Source organism: Triturus cristatus, chromosome 4_1 (assembly GCF_964204655.1).
Source record: "Triturus cristatus chromosome 4_1, aTriCri1.1, whole genome shotgun sequence".
NCBI classification, from domain to species: Eukaryota; Metazoa; Chordata; class Amphibia; order Caudata; family Salamandridae; genus Triturus; species Triturus cristatus.
The window spans coordinates 955,524,277-955,541,002 of record NC_140585.1 but is presented as its reverse complement, the minus strand read 5'-3'; the positions used below and the strand labels follow the sequence as shown (position 1 = coordinate 955,541,002).

Here is a 16,726-nt window from a genome sequence, read left to right as displayed (position 1 = left end):
TCTTTCTTCCTCGAAATTGAGGAGGCAAGGTTCACGGTCACCCCTAAATACTAAATTTAGGGGCATTAAAGGGGAGTGCAGGTCGAGACCATTGGATCCCTTCCTTGGAGTGGGTACACCCCTATTATGCTACTCTCCAGGGGAGGGTGTATGAGCCTCTTCCTAATTGGTTGGGTCCCCTCATCTCCAAGAAGGAGGGGATTAAGCTCTGTGCTTCACCTGAGGGGTGGGGATGGTAAAGGTAGGCACACCTCTCTTCCTAGCTCAGTTTTCCTGCCGATTCTCCCGCCCAAAGTGGGGGTCAGAACCGATAGGAGCCTGTTGCTGGGGGCAGCAAAAGGCAGTGTCCGCTTACAAAGGCAACAGGTCTTTGAAGCTTCCCCTATCGTGGACCCAGCCCATCCTGGGGGAGGAGACATGACTCCTCTGCCCAGGATGGGCTTTGTTTCTGGACCCAGAGAGCTGAGGCTCTCTACCCAGGGGTCCAGAAACCTATCTGGTGGTAGCAAAAGGCATGCGGCCATTCAGGAACCACACCAACGTTGGTCGTTTTTCAGGGTGCATCTCTAAGATGCTCTTTGTATGCATTTTACATTAAATCCCACACTGACATCAGTGTGGGTTTAATCTGCTGAGAAGTTTACTACCAAACTTCCCAGGTTTTAGGAAAGCCATTATGAAGCTATGTAGTTCGTAATGACCAACTCCCAGACCATATACTCTTTATGGCTTTACTACACTTACAATGTCTAAGAATGGACTTCGACACTGTTGGGGTGCAGGGGTCATGCCACTGTACCCTCACCTGGGAGCTAGTGCACCTTGCTAGAGGGGTGACTTACCTAGTCCACAGGCAGTGGATGGCAGGCATGACACACAGGGTTGTGTGCCATGTTGACTTTTCACTTTTCTCTGCACCAAAACACGCAGTCGGCAATGGCAGTGTGTGGGTGTTAATGTGCAGGGCCTCTAAGGGTGGTACAATAGGTGCTGCAGCCCTTAGAGGACTTCTCTGGTCACGGTGCTCTTTACAAGGGGCTTACCTGTAGCCAGAGATGACAATTGGGGGTACAAAGATACAGCTTTAGGAAAGAACACAGGCACTGGGAACCTGGTTGGGAGGGACCTAGGGCACACTATGTCAAAGTGCATCATGTGTCAGGTAAAAAGTGGGGGGTAACCATGCAAAAAGGGACACATTCCTACAATACATGATGTTCTATATCAAACAGGGCCTTCCTACCTCCGAACCAGATTCAGCTTTCATACCCCTGCAAGACAGCTGAGATCCGCCAACAAATTTCTGACAGAAATCCCTAGGATTCAGCCGCAAAGAGCAGGAGGAAGAGCTTTAGCATTCCTGGGTTCGACAGCATGGAATCCGCTTCCGCTGGAGCTGCGGACTATGAGCGATTCAGCACTGTTTAAGAAGAAACTTAAAACCTGTCTTTTTGTGCAGGCCTAATGATTATAGGTTGTATCCCCACACCTAAATCCAGGAATTCCACCCTGAATGAGGAATACCATGCAGACTCGGCTTTACCTGGCAAAATACCCTGATGTGACTCCCCATTCAGGCTAGAATAAAGGGCCATTTTACCTCCCACTTATCGTCTGCTTTAAGCATGTAGGAATTAGGAGTGAGGCTGTGCTGTAGGTCGGGGCTGCCTGCAAGACGTCGTCTGGGACAGGAGGCCTAGAGTAAGGCAGGGAGAGCCATTTATGCCCCCTGTGCCATAGAAGGAGGCAGGGCTGTGCTTGTACCTACACCCGATCCGCCTGCAGTGTTATCTGGTAAAATTGACCCTAGTGTTTCCCTCACCCGCAAAATACGGATGTGAGAACACCGGACCAGTTGTAAATCGGGTGGAATGCTATTTCCATCTGACTCATCATCAGGGCCATAGTAAAATGCTGCCATAATATATCACGGACATAGCACAGTCATCACAGAGCTACCATTTTCTCTAGAAAAGCGTTAAATGAAAGGCATAGCTTCTTTTTCCCTAATTTTCTTTCAGATGCCCAGGAACATATCCCATGCACTGTGTGCCCATACATCTCTTCGGGTGCAGTGCCGTAGCATGTCTTCGGATGCCTGCTTACAACTCATGCACTAACATAATTTCACCACATATTGACTCAAATGCCCAACTCCTACCTCAAACAGCCAATTACAGCTTCTATCCCCACACACGACCACAAATACTGAAATGCAACCACAGATTTCGAGGCACAGTTTCATTACTCAGCATAGTCACCTTGTACTCGAGCGCTAATGAATCAAACTTGCAGGTATGGCCTGATATATTAATTGCAGCTCCTATGCACGGGTATCGCCTCATAAGTAGCCACAGACGCACAGAGTAGTCTTGCATGTGTGGGTATATTATTGCCTTATTTTCACCAGTGTAGCTTGAAAGGAATAGGTGTGACATAGTTTGTCCGGTGCTTCCAGTATGTACTGTTCTAACCTGCTATGTGCACTCCTCCATTCATGTCCTGTCTCCTGTGGAAGCCCAGGCACACCTGAACAGCCTCATGTTTGATTGTAGTGTCACATCCTCTTCTGCCACCCCCTTCTCCTGGTTTCTGCCATCTTATTAGACACCTCTCTTTGATTATAAGTTACATCTGGGCAACGTGACCTGCATGCTGTCATGTTATGTTTTATAGGGGAAAGAGCAGTGCTATTCCTTCTCCCATCTTCTCGCCAGTGATGCCGCCTCCCACTCTCATTTGGAGATAGTCAATGTCTGGAATCCTCCACAGTGACTTTCACATCGGAGCAGGGGTTTGGAAAATAGGTACATAGAAAAGGGAGAGGAATTTGCAGCCAACCTCCCCCCTCCCTCATCAACTCCCCCCCCCCCCCCCACCCCGTGTGCAGTTGCACCCATGAGCATGTGAGTCATCACCCACCTAGTCGAAGCATAGGCCTGTCCTCCACCCTGTGTGTGTTCTGGTTGTTGTGCTGTGTCCCTCCACCAAACAGGCTCCTTGGCTACTAGTCAGGCCTTTACCATATATTTTCCTCCATATGCCACAGTTTAATGATGTGGTAAAGGGAGGGAATGTGACCCTTCCTAAAGCCCTCTACAACATATAGTTGAGGTGAAGGGTTAGAGGTAGGATACCTAACTTCCTTTCTTGGTATCTACCCTGAACAGAACATGTCTCGAGAGCAAGTGTTGAATATCTTTACCCTGGCCTGCCTAGCTTTTTTAAAATTTCATTGCCAGTTCATTTAGACTTGGAGACATATTAGGTGCTCTTACATCCACACAAAATATCTCTCATGATATAGCTGTCCCCAAAATTAAGCCTGCCGTAGTGCGCCGTCAAAGTCTTATTTCTGGTGCAGTGCTGCCATCAAGTGGCCACTTCGTATTATTTCAACTATTATCCGCTGCGAGGCACACTATTTATAGTTTTATGCTTGTTTCGAATGACCTGTTGTGTATTGAACTATATATTTTTTTGAAGCGTGATGTGTAGACATTTAGATTTGGATCACGTTTGTTGACAACTTTATGTAAGCCTAAACCTGGGCGGTGTATTATCTTCCGTTTGTTGTCCTTCACCCCCTGTTACTGGCAACACTAGCTTTCTGATGCAGTACTCGAATAAACTGTTCCCATCTCATGAACAACCAGACCATGCATTGCTTTTCTTAGCAGCTGCAGAACTGGAATAGGCCAGTGGCAGCTGCTTAGGACCTCTGACCTATACGGCCAAAGGGCTGCAGAGGCGTCATGAATGCATCGAGGGCAGCACAGCTATTGCCAGTCTTCTGGGATGTGCTGAGGCTCCCTTTGGGAAAGAGCATAATTTTTAAGACGGCATGCTTCCCACATCAAAAATGAACACATGGTGGATTCCCTTTCTTGATGATGAAAATTCAAGCATACACACCATTCTGATTGCTCAGAGGGACATTTTTCATACCCTGCCCCTCAACTATTGAATACCTTACCTCGTGATCGATTTCTGGATTCTGGTCTGTTTTCCTTTTGCAGGAACTGGTTATGTGATACTATGTTGAGGTTGTTAATACCGACCTTAAATAATATCACACCCTTTACATTGGCCACCCAGTAAATCATAAGGCAAGTTGATGTTTATTATTCACAACTCTGCCCGCATACTTATTATGGAAGGTAAGTATAAGTGGGATTAAGAATAGTAATTATATCCTTACTTTCCTATGTATTAGTAGGGCGATGTAGCTGATGCAAAATTATTGGCAGGTGATAAATTGCATACAGTATAGCCATCCACCACTACAGGAAGCACAAGAGATTGTTATTTTCTGCCACTATTTTAAATTAGATCAGTTTCTACCCTGTTTTCCAGGACAAAATACGACATCTACTTTCTTTCCCTCACTTGTGCTGCAACACCAGTCTATGAGAATGTACATCAAGTACCTTAGGGGGCCGCATTTTCTACACACCAGCATCGGAGGCAACATCCTACCTGAATTTTCTGCATTTGGGGCCAGGGTAGTGAAACTTCGACGGGCTGCCTACGCTGTGCGTCTCCCCCGCTGCCATACTTCACCTTTGGCCGCCGTTGGGGGAGACTACAGCTCCCGTGATCCTTTGGGGGCTGACACCTTCCGCTTTCCAGCGCGCCCGGAGGCGCTTTAAAAGAAAGTGCTTCCTTTGCGCCGCGGGACGCGCGCGGGCGGTGCCGGGCTGAGCCTGGGCAGAGGGCGGGCCGCCTGTGGCCGTCAGGGGCTGCAGGAGGCTGGGCTGGGCCCCCCCTCCAAACACTGGTATTGATGCTTCCGACCCTAATCAGGTACTGTCATTGAGTAGCATTGTCAACTGCCTCCTGTTGTGGACTCGGACTGGGTTGTGTCTACTGAACAATATCTGAGATAGTCGCCCTACATACGCCAGGTGTCCGTGTGTTAGGGACTCCCTTCTTTGATACTTGCACGTTTTAGCCACATATACTCCTTTTCTACCTCTTGCCCATTATATACCCTGCCGGGGTTTGTTCTGATTTGTTCCACGGCTTGACCTTGTACTAGTAATGTCAACTCGTTCAGGTAAAAGCTTGAGGGGGAGCGTGGGGGGTATGGCGGGCACTATGGATCAGTTTATTACCCGTGTGGCCAACGTCATCGATAAAGAAATTTCTATGGCCGATCGGCGGCTATCTGGTAGCCCATTTGGTGATAGACGATCTTCGATGGGCCCGATAGCTCAGATACCCTCCCCGGAGCGCATACTGGACTCGCTCCCGCTTCCTCTTGCCCCCTCTCCTTTGGACCATCCTCGTGTGGTGGCCTTGAGAACCAACATAGAAGGGCTCGAGAATCTGACGGCTACGGCACTAAATGCCCAAAGTCATGTGGCCCCTGTCCTAGCAGTAACCAAGTCAGCCATCTCTTTTTCTCACCCGGCTGACCCCACTACTTTCCTTACTTCACCTACCCCGGTGGCTACCATGGTGCAGGCGGAAATCCACCCAGTCCCCCTAAAGAGCAGAAGATTTACTACCCTACAGAAAAGTAGACTCTCCAAAATGTGTAAAAATCAGAGGCGGGTGGCCGTCCGGAGGCGTGATTCCAATAATGTAACAGGGGGGGATCCTAGATCATTCCAGGAAGATAAAGAAGAGGGCACTCCTGAGGGGTGTGCAACTACTGCTTTTAATACTGAGATTGTTGGTAGTGTAGCGACCCTCTCCCCAGATTCTCCCCTGATTAAAAAAAATAGAGGAAATAATGTAATCTTTACTTTTGCCAGTATTAGATAAAATTAGAGGGCTAACCGAGCGAATGGATAAAATGGAGCAGACAACTTTAGATAATTTTTTCTCATTGAAATCTTTATAAAAGTGCAGCTAAGATCTAGGGATGATGGCTTAGGCGGGGGACTTGCCAATAAGGTGACGTCTACTGCCCAACACAGTTTAGTCTCTACAGTTGACAACTCACCAGTTGTATTGGAAGCGTTTAATCGTAACTTGCACCCTATGGTTTCTGTGGCTGGTACTTCCAGTACCACCGGCCTACCTCTCCCTAAGCCTGCAGAGAAACTCAAATCTCCTAAAGTTACTACCATTATCCCAGGCAATAAGACGGCTTGTCTCCCGGCCTCAGTTTGCGCAGGCGAGGGAAATTCTACTATTACAGCTAAATCTCCATTAGCCCATAGTGCACTGGAGATTCCAACTTCTAATTCAGTTGAAATTGTAAAAGCCCATGTGCTGCATTCAGGTGAGGCCCCTCCCTGTGGGAGGGACCTTATTATAAATCTCCCTCCTGAGTGCCAGCCCTATGTAGTCGTCTTGACCGGGGTACCGGTCCTTAGTCCGGAAGCGAGAGTCTTATACTGAATTGTTCAATAAGACCTTATTCTGGCTCAAAGAGAACAAACCCCTGCCCGAGTTTTGGGAGGGCCGGATAATACATGTACGTAGAGTCGGTTGGATTGGTACTAGGGAAAAATCTATCTGTGGGGACTGTATCATAGTGAATTTTGAAGACCGAAGGATTGCCAGTTTCATATGTAGAGGACCCATGAAGGAACATAGCTTAGTAGGAAGCATTGGTTCAATTGGCACTCGTGACCTTAGCTATTTTAATCCCCCAACTCTCCCGAGGCAGACTGGAACCCAAATGTGGGAAGGTCGGGTCAGTAGACAAATTCGTGGCTGTATTTCTCAATTCAGTCTATTTAATAATAGCCCTGGCCAGTCGCAGGGTCGATTCTGGCAAGGTTATTGACAGGTAATCCCCTCTATACGGGAGTTGTATACTGGACCATCTGGGGAGTCATCAATCGATAGTTTACCCCTTGGAGAGCTGCAGGTGAGCTCTTCCACCACTACCCTCCTCCCTTTTCTTACGTCTAGGGGATATCCACAGGTGTTGCCCCAGCCTAACAGGGAGATGCCTGCTGAAGGCTCTCAAATTCCTCTTGCAGTGGCATCACCTGTCGGCGATAAGGATATTGCCATTGATTATACTCCTACTATAGGAGCATTGGCTTTAGGGCAGGGAGAGACCCCCAGCATTCCTCTGAAGGTAGTAAGCTGGAACATTGCCGGCCTAGCTCGGAATATAAGCATCCCAGACTGGAACATTTTTATTGAATCCTTTGCGATTTGTTTGTTCCAGGAAACCTGGTGCCTGGATCCACAGCACAAGCTGGGATACACTACTTATTTTGCACCAGCAGTTCGACCGAACGGAGGCAAAGGGCGCCCCTCCGGAGGTCTGCTAATATGGGTAAGCACTTCCCTGCGGTATTCTATTAAATGTATAGACACTAATTCCCCGGACCTTTTGAGATTATCAGTGAGAGGCCCGTCTGGAGGAGGAGTGCTTGAAATATTTAATATTTATGTTAGAAGTACTAGAGGTGGCTTATCTGCTCTTGTACCATCTGGCATCGATGAAGAACTCAAGCGCTGTGGTCCAGACTCCCTTGTCTTATTAGCTGGGGATTTCAATTGCACATTCGAACCTCTTGCTGTGGACGATGTGTTGGGCATCAGCGACGACGATGCAAGGAGAGGCATCCCGCCGCTGTCAATTACTCCTATTAGAAGATGGACCCAAAATGCAATTGACCTTAATGCTCTTTGTCTGGAGCATGGTCTCAGAGCAACTAATGGTAGATCCAAATCAGACCAAATGGGGGCACATACGTTTAATAGAATAGGGCATTCCTCTAGGATTGACTACATTATGCTGAATTTTCGTCTGTGGTCTTTCCTGGTGGACATGGAGGTTCGGCCTTCTATTGATAGCGACCACAACCCTTTAACCCTGTCTTTGTCCCCCTTGTGGAAGGGTTGGTCCCCTCTTTTAACCTCGCATGTGTGGAAATCAACACATGAAGTGTGCCCCTCTAATTGTGGTAGGCGCCTGAAATGGAAAAATATCATTGGTAATGAGGCCAAGATGTTGGAGGTACAATCTGTAATGGCTAATATTATCCCTTGCCTAGACTCCCCCTCTTTCAGTGCGCAAGAGGCACCTGCAGTTTTTAAACGAACCACAAAGGCTATAGGCGAGCTATTTATAGCCCCCACTGGGGGGAAGAGGGTCAACAAGAGAGGTGGCAGGAAGGGCCCTGCTGGGTGGTTTTCAGCTGCATGTCGAATGGCCAAACGGGAACTACTCAAGGCAGTAAAATCTAAGAATAGAGTTCTGATTTGTACCGTGAGGGGCAATTACAGGAGGGCATTAATAAAGGCAAAGACAGAATGGGAAGACCAGTTTTGGTGTGATTTGAAGGCCGCTAGTTTAAGGAAGGATGCAAAGGGATTTTGGGACCTACTAAGAACTAGGGAGAAACCTGTGGACACAATGATTACATGTAACGTTCCTGAGTGCGCGTGGGTTGACCATTTCTCTCAACTTTATTCAATGGCCCAGGACCAGGGGGAAGGTTTGAGAATATGTCACCCTCATGCACCCTTTCAGTCCATGGACGAGCTTGTGTTCACACCTAGGGAAGTGGTGGAGGCGATTAATACCCTTGTGCCCAATAAAGCTGCAGGTCCGGACGGCATCCCAGGAGACTTGCTTCGTATCAACCCAGACGAATGGGGAAAACTTATCTCCGCCCTATTGAATTCCAGTCTTGAAGGGGCATCCCTCCCGACTTCATGGAAGGGCGCTGAGGTCGTTCCAATTTTTAAGAAAGGCTGTCGCAACGACCCAGCTAACTATCGCCCAATAAGCCTCTTAGACACTTCACATAAAGTGGCTGGAAAAGTGGTTTTGGCCAGGATATTGCAGTGGGTAGAGGAAAAGGGTATTCTCTCAGACTTTCAGGCTGGTTTTAGAACAGGCACGGGGACAATAGAGCAATCCTTTCGCCTTTTGATGCTATACTGGAAAGTGGTTCTACTGGGCAAAGGCAGTCTGTATCTTGCTTTCATAGACCTGCGGACTGCCTTTGACCTAGTTCCCCGTAGCCAACTATGGAGTGTGCTCAACGAACAGGGTATACCACCCTATTTGCTGAGCTTGTTGATAAACCTCCATTCTGACAATTTTGCTCAGATTAGGTGGGGAAATCAGGGGCAAAAAACAGCACGTATACCTGTAAATAGAGGGGTACGCCAGGGATGCGTCCTTGCCCCCACTCTGTTCTCATTGTATGTCAACGGAGTGGTGGAGCACCTGCTACAACACCCTGCAGATGCACCATCCCTGGCCGGTAGAAGAATACCTACCCTTCTATTCGCAGATGATACCCTTCTGATTTCTAAAACCCCGGTAGGTTTGCAGAGTTTACTAACTAACTTTAAGTCTTTTTGTGATATGAGAGGGTTAGTTATTAACACAGCTAAGACCAAGTATTTGGTCCTAAACCCCCCGAGAAGGTTGGCTAAACCACCGTCTTTGGACTCAGCTACCCTCGAGAGAGTGTCAGAGTTCGACTACTTCGGCATTCGTCTCTGCGACTCCATGAGCTGGAAATGTCACCATCAAAAGATGTTGTTGACCCATAAGAGGGTGGTGGGCGCTCTGCTTAAGGAACATCGTGCTTCATCCCTGAAACCCATTGCTCCAGTCCTAGATATATATAGGGCAAGGGGTGTTAGTGCCGCTCTTTATGGGGCTGAACTTTGGGGGGTCTACAAGGTGGACCATTTGTCCCGTTCTGAAAATAAATTCCATAAAGATCTTATGGGGCTCCCTTATAGCACTCCAACCCTCCCACTGCTTTTGGATCTGGGCACTCGGCCAATTAGCGATCAGGCTAGGCTCCGCCCTCTCCTCTTATGGGCGAGAATTTGGAGAACACCAGAATTATTCAGTTACGCGGATGGCCTAACTGAGGTGTTGGGGTCACCAGGCTGGGACAAGATCCATTGGCTGAGGGAGGTCAAGCGTCTTCTCTTCTGCCTTGGTCTTGGCGAGGCCTGGAATAATAGAACCGCACCTCCTAAGTCTGAGCTGAAAAAGATTTATTGGAGCTGGGTGGCCGGCATCAGAAGCAGTAATGTCAATCTGTGCAGGTCCACTCTGGATTTTCTTTTGGTCAAAGAAATACACTTCTGCGAACCTTACCTGGATGTTATCTCCAATCGTAAAGACAGGGCTCTATATTTCCAATTCAGAAAAGGTTTACTCCCTGTTGGAGAATTAACTTCCAGGTGGAAGGTACCAACTCAGACAACTTCCCTTTGCCCATTCTGTGACAAGAGGTCTGAGTCCATTCCCCATTTTTTGTTTGTATGCCCGGCCTATGCAGCCCCCCGGAGTAGATGGTTAAAACCACTTTGCAGAGAACTTGGAACCAGACATTGTATAGATGCCCTACGAATATTAAAAAACGACCCAAGGCTCCTCTTTGCTTGTGGTTTAGCCAAGTTCCTAGGTTGGGCTTGGAGTATCAGGTCAACTAGGCTTTTGTATGTTCTTTAATCTGTCTTTTTTATTTATCTAAAATACCTACTTGTTTTTAGCTAATTTATTGGCATCAGTTGCAGTATGAAATGTTTGTCTATCTCTCCATGCACTGATTCCTTTTTATCATTTTATTGTATATTATTGTATTTTTGCTTTTTAAGATATACTCATATCGAAATAAAGCCTTCTTGACTGACTGACCTTAGGATGTTCTAGCACTAAATAAAAGCCATACGAGCTGTTGTTCACTTTATAAACCATAAGTAGTAATATATAAAGGGGATGTGTTGATTTTGTAAGCATAAGAAAGAGCAGGAGAAGAAGAAAGTGGAATTAGTGAACAGGAGGACATGGAGAAGTAGATGCTGCTGAATTAAGCAGGTTAATAAAGTGCAGCTTTAACGTATCAGATGGAGGAGCAGAGGTAAATCATGAGGAAATGTTAAAAGGTGGGTGCTTCCAAGGGATGGCCAATGTTGGTTGTGCAGTATTGTTCAATCCTAAGGGCCTGATTGCGAGTGCCTCTTTTTCGATAAGATACTTATCACACCCAAGAAATTCCAACATCGAGGTGAATTAATTGGGCGAGGTAATTATCACCTATTCTTAAGTTTTTTTGGAGGGGGGAATACATTCAGATTTTTGTGCGTACTGCACCAAACTCTGCCCGTCACTGTAATTATCAGATTTTTTCCCCATGTAAAATGTTGTAGCCCAAAGCAATGTTACTAATTTCTACTACATATCAATATATGCTACTTTGAGAAGTCCAAACAATGCAAGCCCATACTTTTTTCAAACCTGCATTCATCAAATTGATAAATTGAAGGCATATGTTTTTTTTTTCTTGTAGGCACTGGAATTCCTTTTGTGGGCCAGCGTGTGTATGGAATCATCTATCCCGCTTTTAGCCATTCATTACTTGACCTGGCGAGCCACCCTTTACACTGCTGTCTGCCAGTGCTATTTTGACTGCAAGGCTGGTGTCCATGGAGAGGTAATGTTATTGCCTGAAAGTGAAATGTGTTACTGCGACTGGTTAGCTGGAAAACGAACTGCCTTTTAATAACCAAGAAAAACATAATCTAAAGGATACTCTTCCCTCTGTAGATTTTTAATCTTGGAAAATATCCCAGCTCTCAGGCTGGATTCCCACAATCTTCATTCATGTTGGCTTGGCACAGTGTTTGGTTCACATAAATGTATTGGGGCCACACCTTGTAGATCCCATAACCCCCAAAAGGGAAATATAGCCCTGAACCTCAAGGGGTCTCTCTCTCTCTCTCCTACTCCTCCTTCTCCTGCTACTACTACTACTACTGTCAGGCTTGAGGGAAAGGGAGTGTGAAGAGTCAGACAAAGCTTTCACAGAATCTCACATCCACAGTTAGTATATTTAGAGTCCTACCCTGTACCTCCCAAATTCAGTGCACACAGTGGTATTTGTCCCATTAGCACCAACCTTATGCACAGGATTCGAGGGGAGCGATGCTTAGTTCAGCCTCTCATCATCACCTCCACCACTACTGATTGATTTATATATATATATATATATATATATATATATATATATATCCAAAACCACAAACGAAATCTATCGTGCGCTCTCAGCAAGAAACAGGCGAACAACCAGGTAGCGAAGTCCAAGTGTTTAATTCACACAACGCGTTTCGGCGACAAGCCTTGTTCACGTGTGAAAGTGCATGTAAAAGCAGCCATTAAATAAAGTTTTCAAGCGTTGATACTGGTGGTAATCACAATCAACAAAGGACTCACAACAAGGGTTACATAGCTGTAAACATATCAGCCATCTTGGAACGGTTGGCATAGGTAAGAGATATCATGAGGAATATTTTCCTAGATGGATACAAAACTTTCATGAACTTATTTACGCAATATGTACCCGCATGTATTAAGTCTGAAAACATAAATGAATTTATCATGATACCAAAAAAGGCAGTCGGTACATTTTGAAATGGAATTCATAATACAGTCGTAGCACAGCGGTAAAATTGCTGTTGATAATAGGCAAGTGCACAAATTCATAAACTTTACGTGAGGATACTAAGACAAAAGGAATATGCCTCAAGTGAGGTTGGCAGTGTAACTGACAGAAATCTCTATATAGTATCCAGGTCTACGGGCAAGTGCCCCGAAACTCTACAAACATGCTATTATCCCAAATAGACAGTGTTAGACCTGTCAGCCCTTTGGGTGGTCCCTCCTCATCATTATTTATTTTGTCCCACTTTTGCCTCAAACCCTGTTTGAATTTTTCCTTTTTGGGAACCACCAGACTTTTTCGTGTTGCTGCAGTTTCAGGGAGCCATTTTAGCTACCCCTGAAACTTCTGTCTGGAGGCCTGGAGCACAAAATGGTGGCCACCTGTGACATCACCAGCATCCACTGGAACCTGCTAGCACCTTCCAGAACATTCCAGAACCCTGTGGCAGTTGGAGCTGGCAGTTGGCACCTGACTGGTGAAGAGTGAGCAGCACAAACTTGAAGGAGGAAGGAGTGAAGCAGCAGGGGTGGAAACTTGTGCCTGGAGTGGGGTCCATAAACCCACCCTTGATACTAGTCCCTACTGACGGAGCCCAGCCTAGAGCCCTGTGTGGGAAGAAGTCAGAAAAACCATCCTGAGGACCTGGACAGCAGGAACAGGCCTTAGAAACAAGAGAACAGCAAGATCCTGACCTGGAAGCTGGTTTCCCTGAAGTCCGACGTCGAGTAGCCTAAGACCTGGAGCCCGAGGTGGAGAAGCGGCGCTGACTGGAAAAGCAGACGTCGTACCCGGAGCCGCCAGAGGTCGAGAGAGGGCGCCGTCAGAGGTCGTGAGGAATACCAGAGGTCGAGGAGGAAGTCACCGAGGTCGAGTGAGCGGCGTCATCGGAGGAGTGAAGTCCGCCCTCCGGAGTCGTCGGAGACCGAGGTGAAGGGTAACGGAGGTCGGGAGTGAGGATCGCACTCCGGAGTCGCCGGAACCTGTGAGAATCGTGCCGGAGGTCGGGAGTGGAGGTCGCACTCCGGAGTCGCCGGAAACCTGTGAGGAGCACCGGAGGTCGGGAGTGAGGATCGCACTCCGGAGCCGCCGGAAGTCGACATCGAGGCAAGGCCGGCCGACGTCATCGTATCCGAGATCGCCATCGGACCGGAGCCGCCCGAAGTCGACATCGAGTAAAGACTGCCCGACGCCATCGAATCGGAGGTCGAGATCGAACCGAGGCCGCCGACATCGAGACCGGAGCCGCCTGCCGGCGTCGTCAAAGAACTGACATTGTGCCGAGGCCGCCGACATCGAACCGGAACCGCCTCACGGCATCGACACGACTCCAGCGGCGTCGGAGCATCAGAAAAAGGGCAGTAAGTGGAGTAGAGGGCGCCTAAGGCCCTGTGGAGACCTGAGAGACTGCTCTAAGGTGCCAGGGGTGAACTGGGACTAATCTAGAGAGGTTGTGTGGAGAGAGAGAGCCAGGTCTCTGGTATTTTCCCCCTTTATCTACCTCAGTTTAGGCCTCAGCCTTGTCCAAGCCAGGGAGTAGACACCCTCAAGCCTTCCACATCCCCACAAGCTGTGCCTGGGCCAAATCAGCCCTTAGGAATCAAAAGTGATCTGATTCCAGGAGTGTCACTGTCAGCTTTTAAGTATTTATTAGGGGCACTGAATTTATTGTATTTAACCTATTTATTGTTCCACTGTATTTATTGGTCCACAGTATTTATTGATGCACAATATTTATTGGTTACAGTATTTATTGCCCCAGAATATTTAATTGCCTGTCTGTATTGCACTTTTATTTATGCCTTCAGTATTTATGATCACCCCTATTTATTGAATCATTAAGCCAGTATTTATTTGTCCTGCACTTTCTAAAAAGTTTGTATATTGTGATTGTTATTTATTTTCTCCAATCAGCAACTAAGAGAAAAAGCAGATAAAGAAAGTTATTTTCATAATTTTTACGGTGTAGAGTCGTTTTTGGAACGGATGCACGCATGGTTATTGTTTGGGTATGTTGTATGCTTAGCACGGAGCCTGATTCCTGACCACTCGAGCCAAGCTACCACAGTGTGTCCGGAAGACCACCACCACCCTTTCAGAGTGGGAGTGGTTTTCCAACAGACAGGTCATATAGATGGCAGTAAGAATTACTGTTATAAAATTATCCTATACAGGGATCAAAGAAAATGTACTAACCAACTAACAAAATGTTGACCACTGGCCAACCGAACTTATCTTAAAACAGAGAGTGAGACCAGATACCGTGCTTGTATACTTAAATGGAGCTGCTGGTGAGAGGATGATGTGGTGATGAGCAAGTGAAGTACAACACAGAGGAAAAGGGTAGGATGCCCGTGCCGGTGAATATAAGTGAAGGGCTCCTTCCTTCTCTCCTGTAAAAAACACATAAAAGATACCATTTAAAAGCATGAAACACTATTGTTCAGATTATATGCAAAATAATTGTTAATGCAGTATTGTCACATAAAGCAAAAAACAGAAAGACAGAAAACAGATGAACACATCGGCAAGATCAACATATTAAACGATACAAAAATGCAGTAGGTGGTCAAATCGAATCTTCATCACATAACTAATGCCTAGGATCCCTCTTTAAGATGGATTGACATTTCCTCATCCATATTCAAGCCTCCCGGGCTTTTGGTTTGAAACTCTGATATACCTAGACTCACGTTGTCTGAGGGTGAGAGTCCTATCCCCACCTCTCGGGTTTCTAGGAATATGTTCAAGAATGAGATGACTCATGTCAGAAACATTAGAAAAGTGTCTATCATAGAAATGCCGTGCAACGGGATATTTAGGGTCATTATTAGTTATAGCTCTCAGATGTTCCAGCACCCTCTTTTATCCTGGACAGGTGGTGCTACCAATATACCACAGTTTGCATGTGCACTCAATGGCGTAAATTGAGTAATTTTCTTGGACACCTCTCCATATTCTAGACTATCTTTAAATTTACTGTGTTTGCAAGCTTTGCAATGGCCACATGGGAAAAATCCCACGAGGCCATGACCAGTATTGGTGGTGTAGTCAGTGATGTCATTCCTTACCACCATGTCACGTATGTTCCTATCCCTCCTGTAGGTTATAGTGGGCCTTACAGTGAGTTGGGTGCCCAACACCCCATCAGTTTTCAAAATGTCCCAGTGTTTGGCAAAAATGCGTTTGATTATGTGCGCCTCTGAGTTATACGTGAGAATCATGCGCACACCCGCCTTGCTGGCTTCATCATCTTTGCCCACTTTCTCTTTCAGGGTGTCAGCTCTACTTATCCCTTCTGCACGTTCCTTCGCTTTCTTTAAGACCCAGTTAGGGTAGCCTCTGGTTTGGAATCTACTGATAATGTTATCCCTTTCAGCTGAATAGGCATCAGAGCTGTTGCAGTTCCTCGTAGGGTATGCTCCACTTGAGCATATCAGGGTGGCTGCTGAGGGCATGAAGAATGCTGTTCCCTGCTGTGGCTTTCCGAAAAAGAGTGGTACACACCTTGTTCTGTTTGACTTCTAATCCTACATCTAGAAAGTCAGTTTTCGTGGCATTGATGCTACCAGTTAGGACAATATTGTAACTGTTGGCATTCAGTTTGTTAATAAACTCCTCTGCATCATCTCTGGAACCATTCCAGACAATGAACAAATCATCAATGTAGCGGCGCCACATGATGACCTTCAGGAGATCAATTTGCAGGGTAATGCTGGCTGAAATTTCTTGCTCCCAGTAGCCCATGAACAGATTGGCGAAACTGGGAGCAAAGCAAGAACCCGTGGCAGTACCGTTCACTTGCCTGTAGAGGGCGCCATTGAAGGAAAAAATGTTATTCTTTAAACAGAAATCAATCATCTCAATTAACATGCGGCTGTGTTCACGGTACCTGATAGGTCTTTGCCTCAAAAAGTATTCACAAGCTTCCAATCCATGCTGATGATTAATTATCGTGTACAAGGACTGGACATCCAAGACAATAAACAGGTAGTCCGGCTCCCATACCAAATTCTCAATTTTGCATAGAAAGACTTTCGTATCTCTCAGATAGCTAGGTAGTTGTATGACAAATTCTCTTAGGAAGTGGTCTACATATTTAGAAATGTGTTAGCTGACACTCCCTATGGAAGAAACAATAGGGCGGCCAGGTGGTCTAATGCTGTTTTTGTGTAGTTTAGGCAAAAGGTATAGTATGGGAAGTTTTGGAAGGAGCAACTGACTTGTGTGGATATATATATATTTATATATATATATATATATACATATATATGTGAAGTACTCCGTAGATGAGCCGCAGTTGTATCTTCACTGTAACAGCATACACGGAC

General features: G+C 46.4%; 1 protein-coding gene across 1 annotated transcript in view; it reads left to right on the top strand.

The window, feature by feature from the left end:
- The window catches only part of CFAP54 (cilia and flagella associated protein 54), a 2,172,274-nt gene that overhangs the window by 94,372 nt on the left and 2,061,176 nt on the right, over positions 1-16,726 (top strand). Inside the window, exon 6 of the mRNA XM_085653834.1 lies at positions 11,247-11,390. Within this exon, the coding sequence (XP_085509960.1) occupies positions 11,247-11,390 (144 nt within the window). The remainder of the gene's footprint in view (positions 1-11,246; positions 11,391-16,726) is intronic.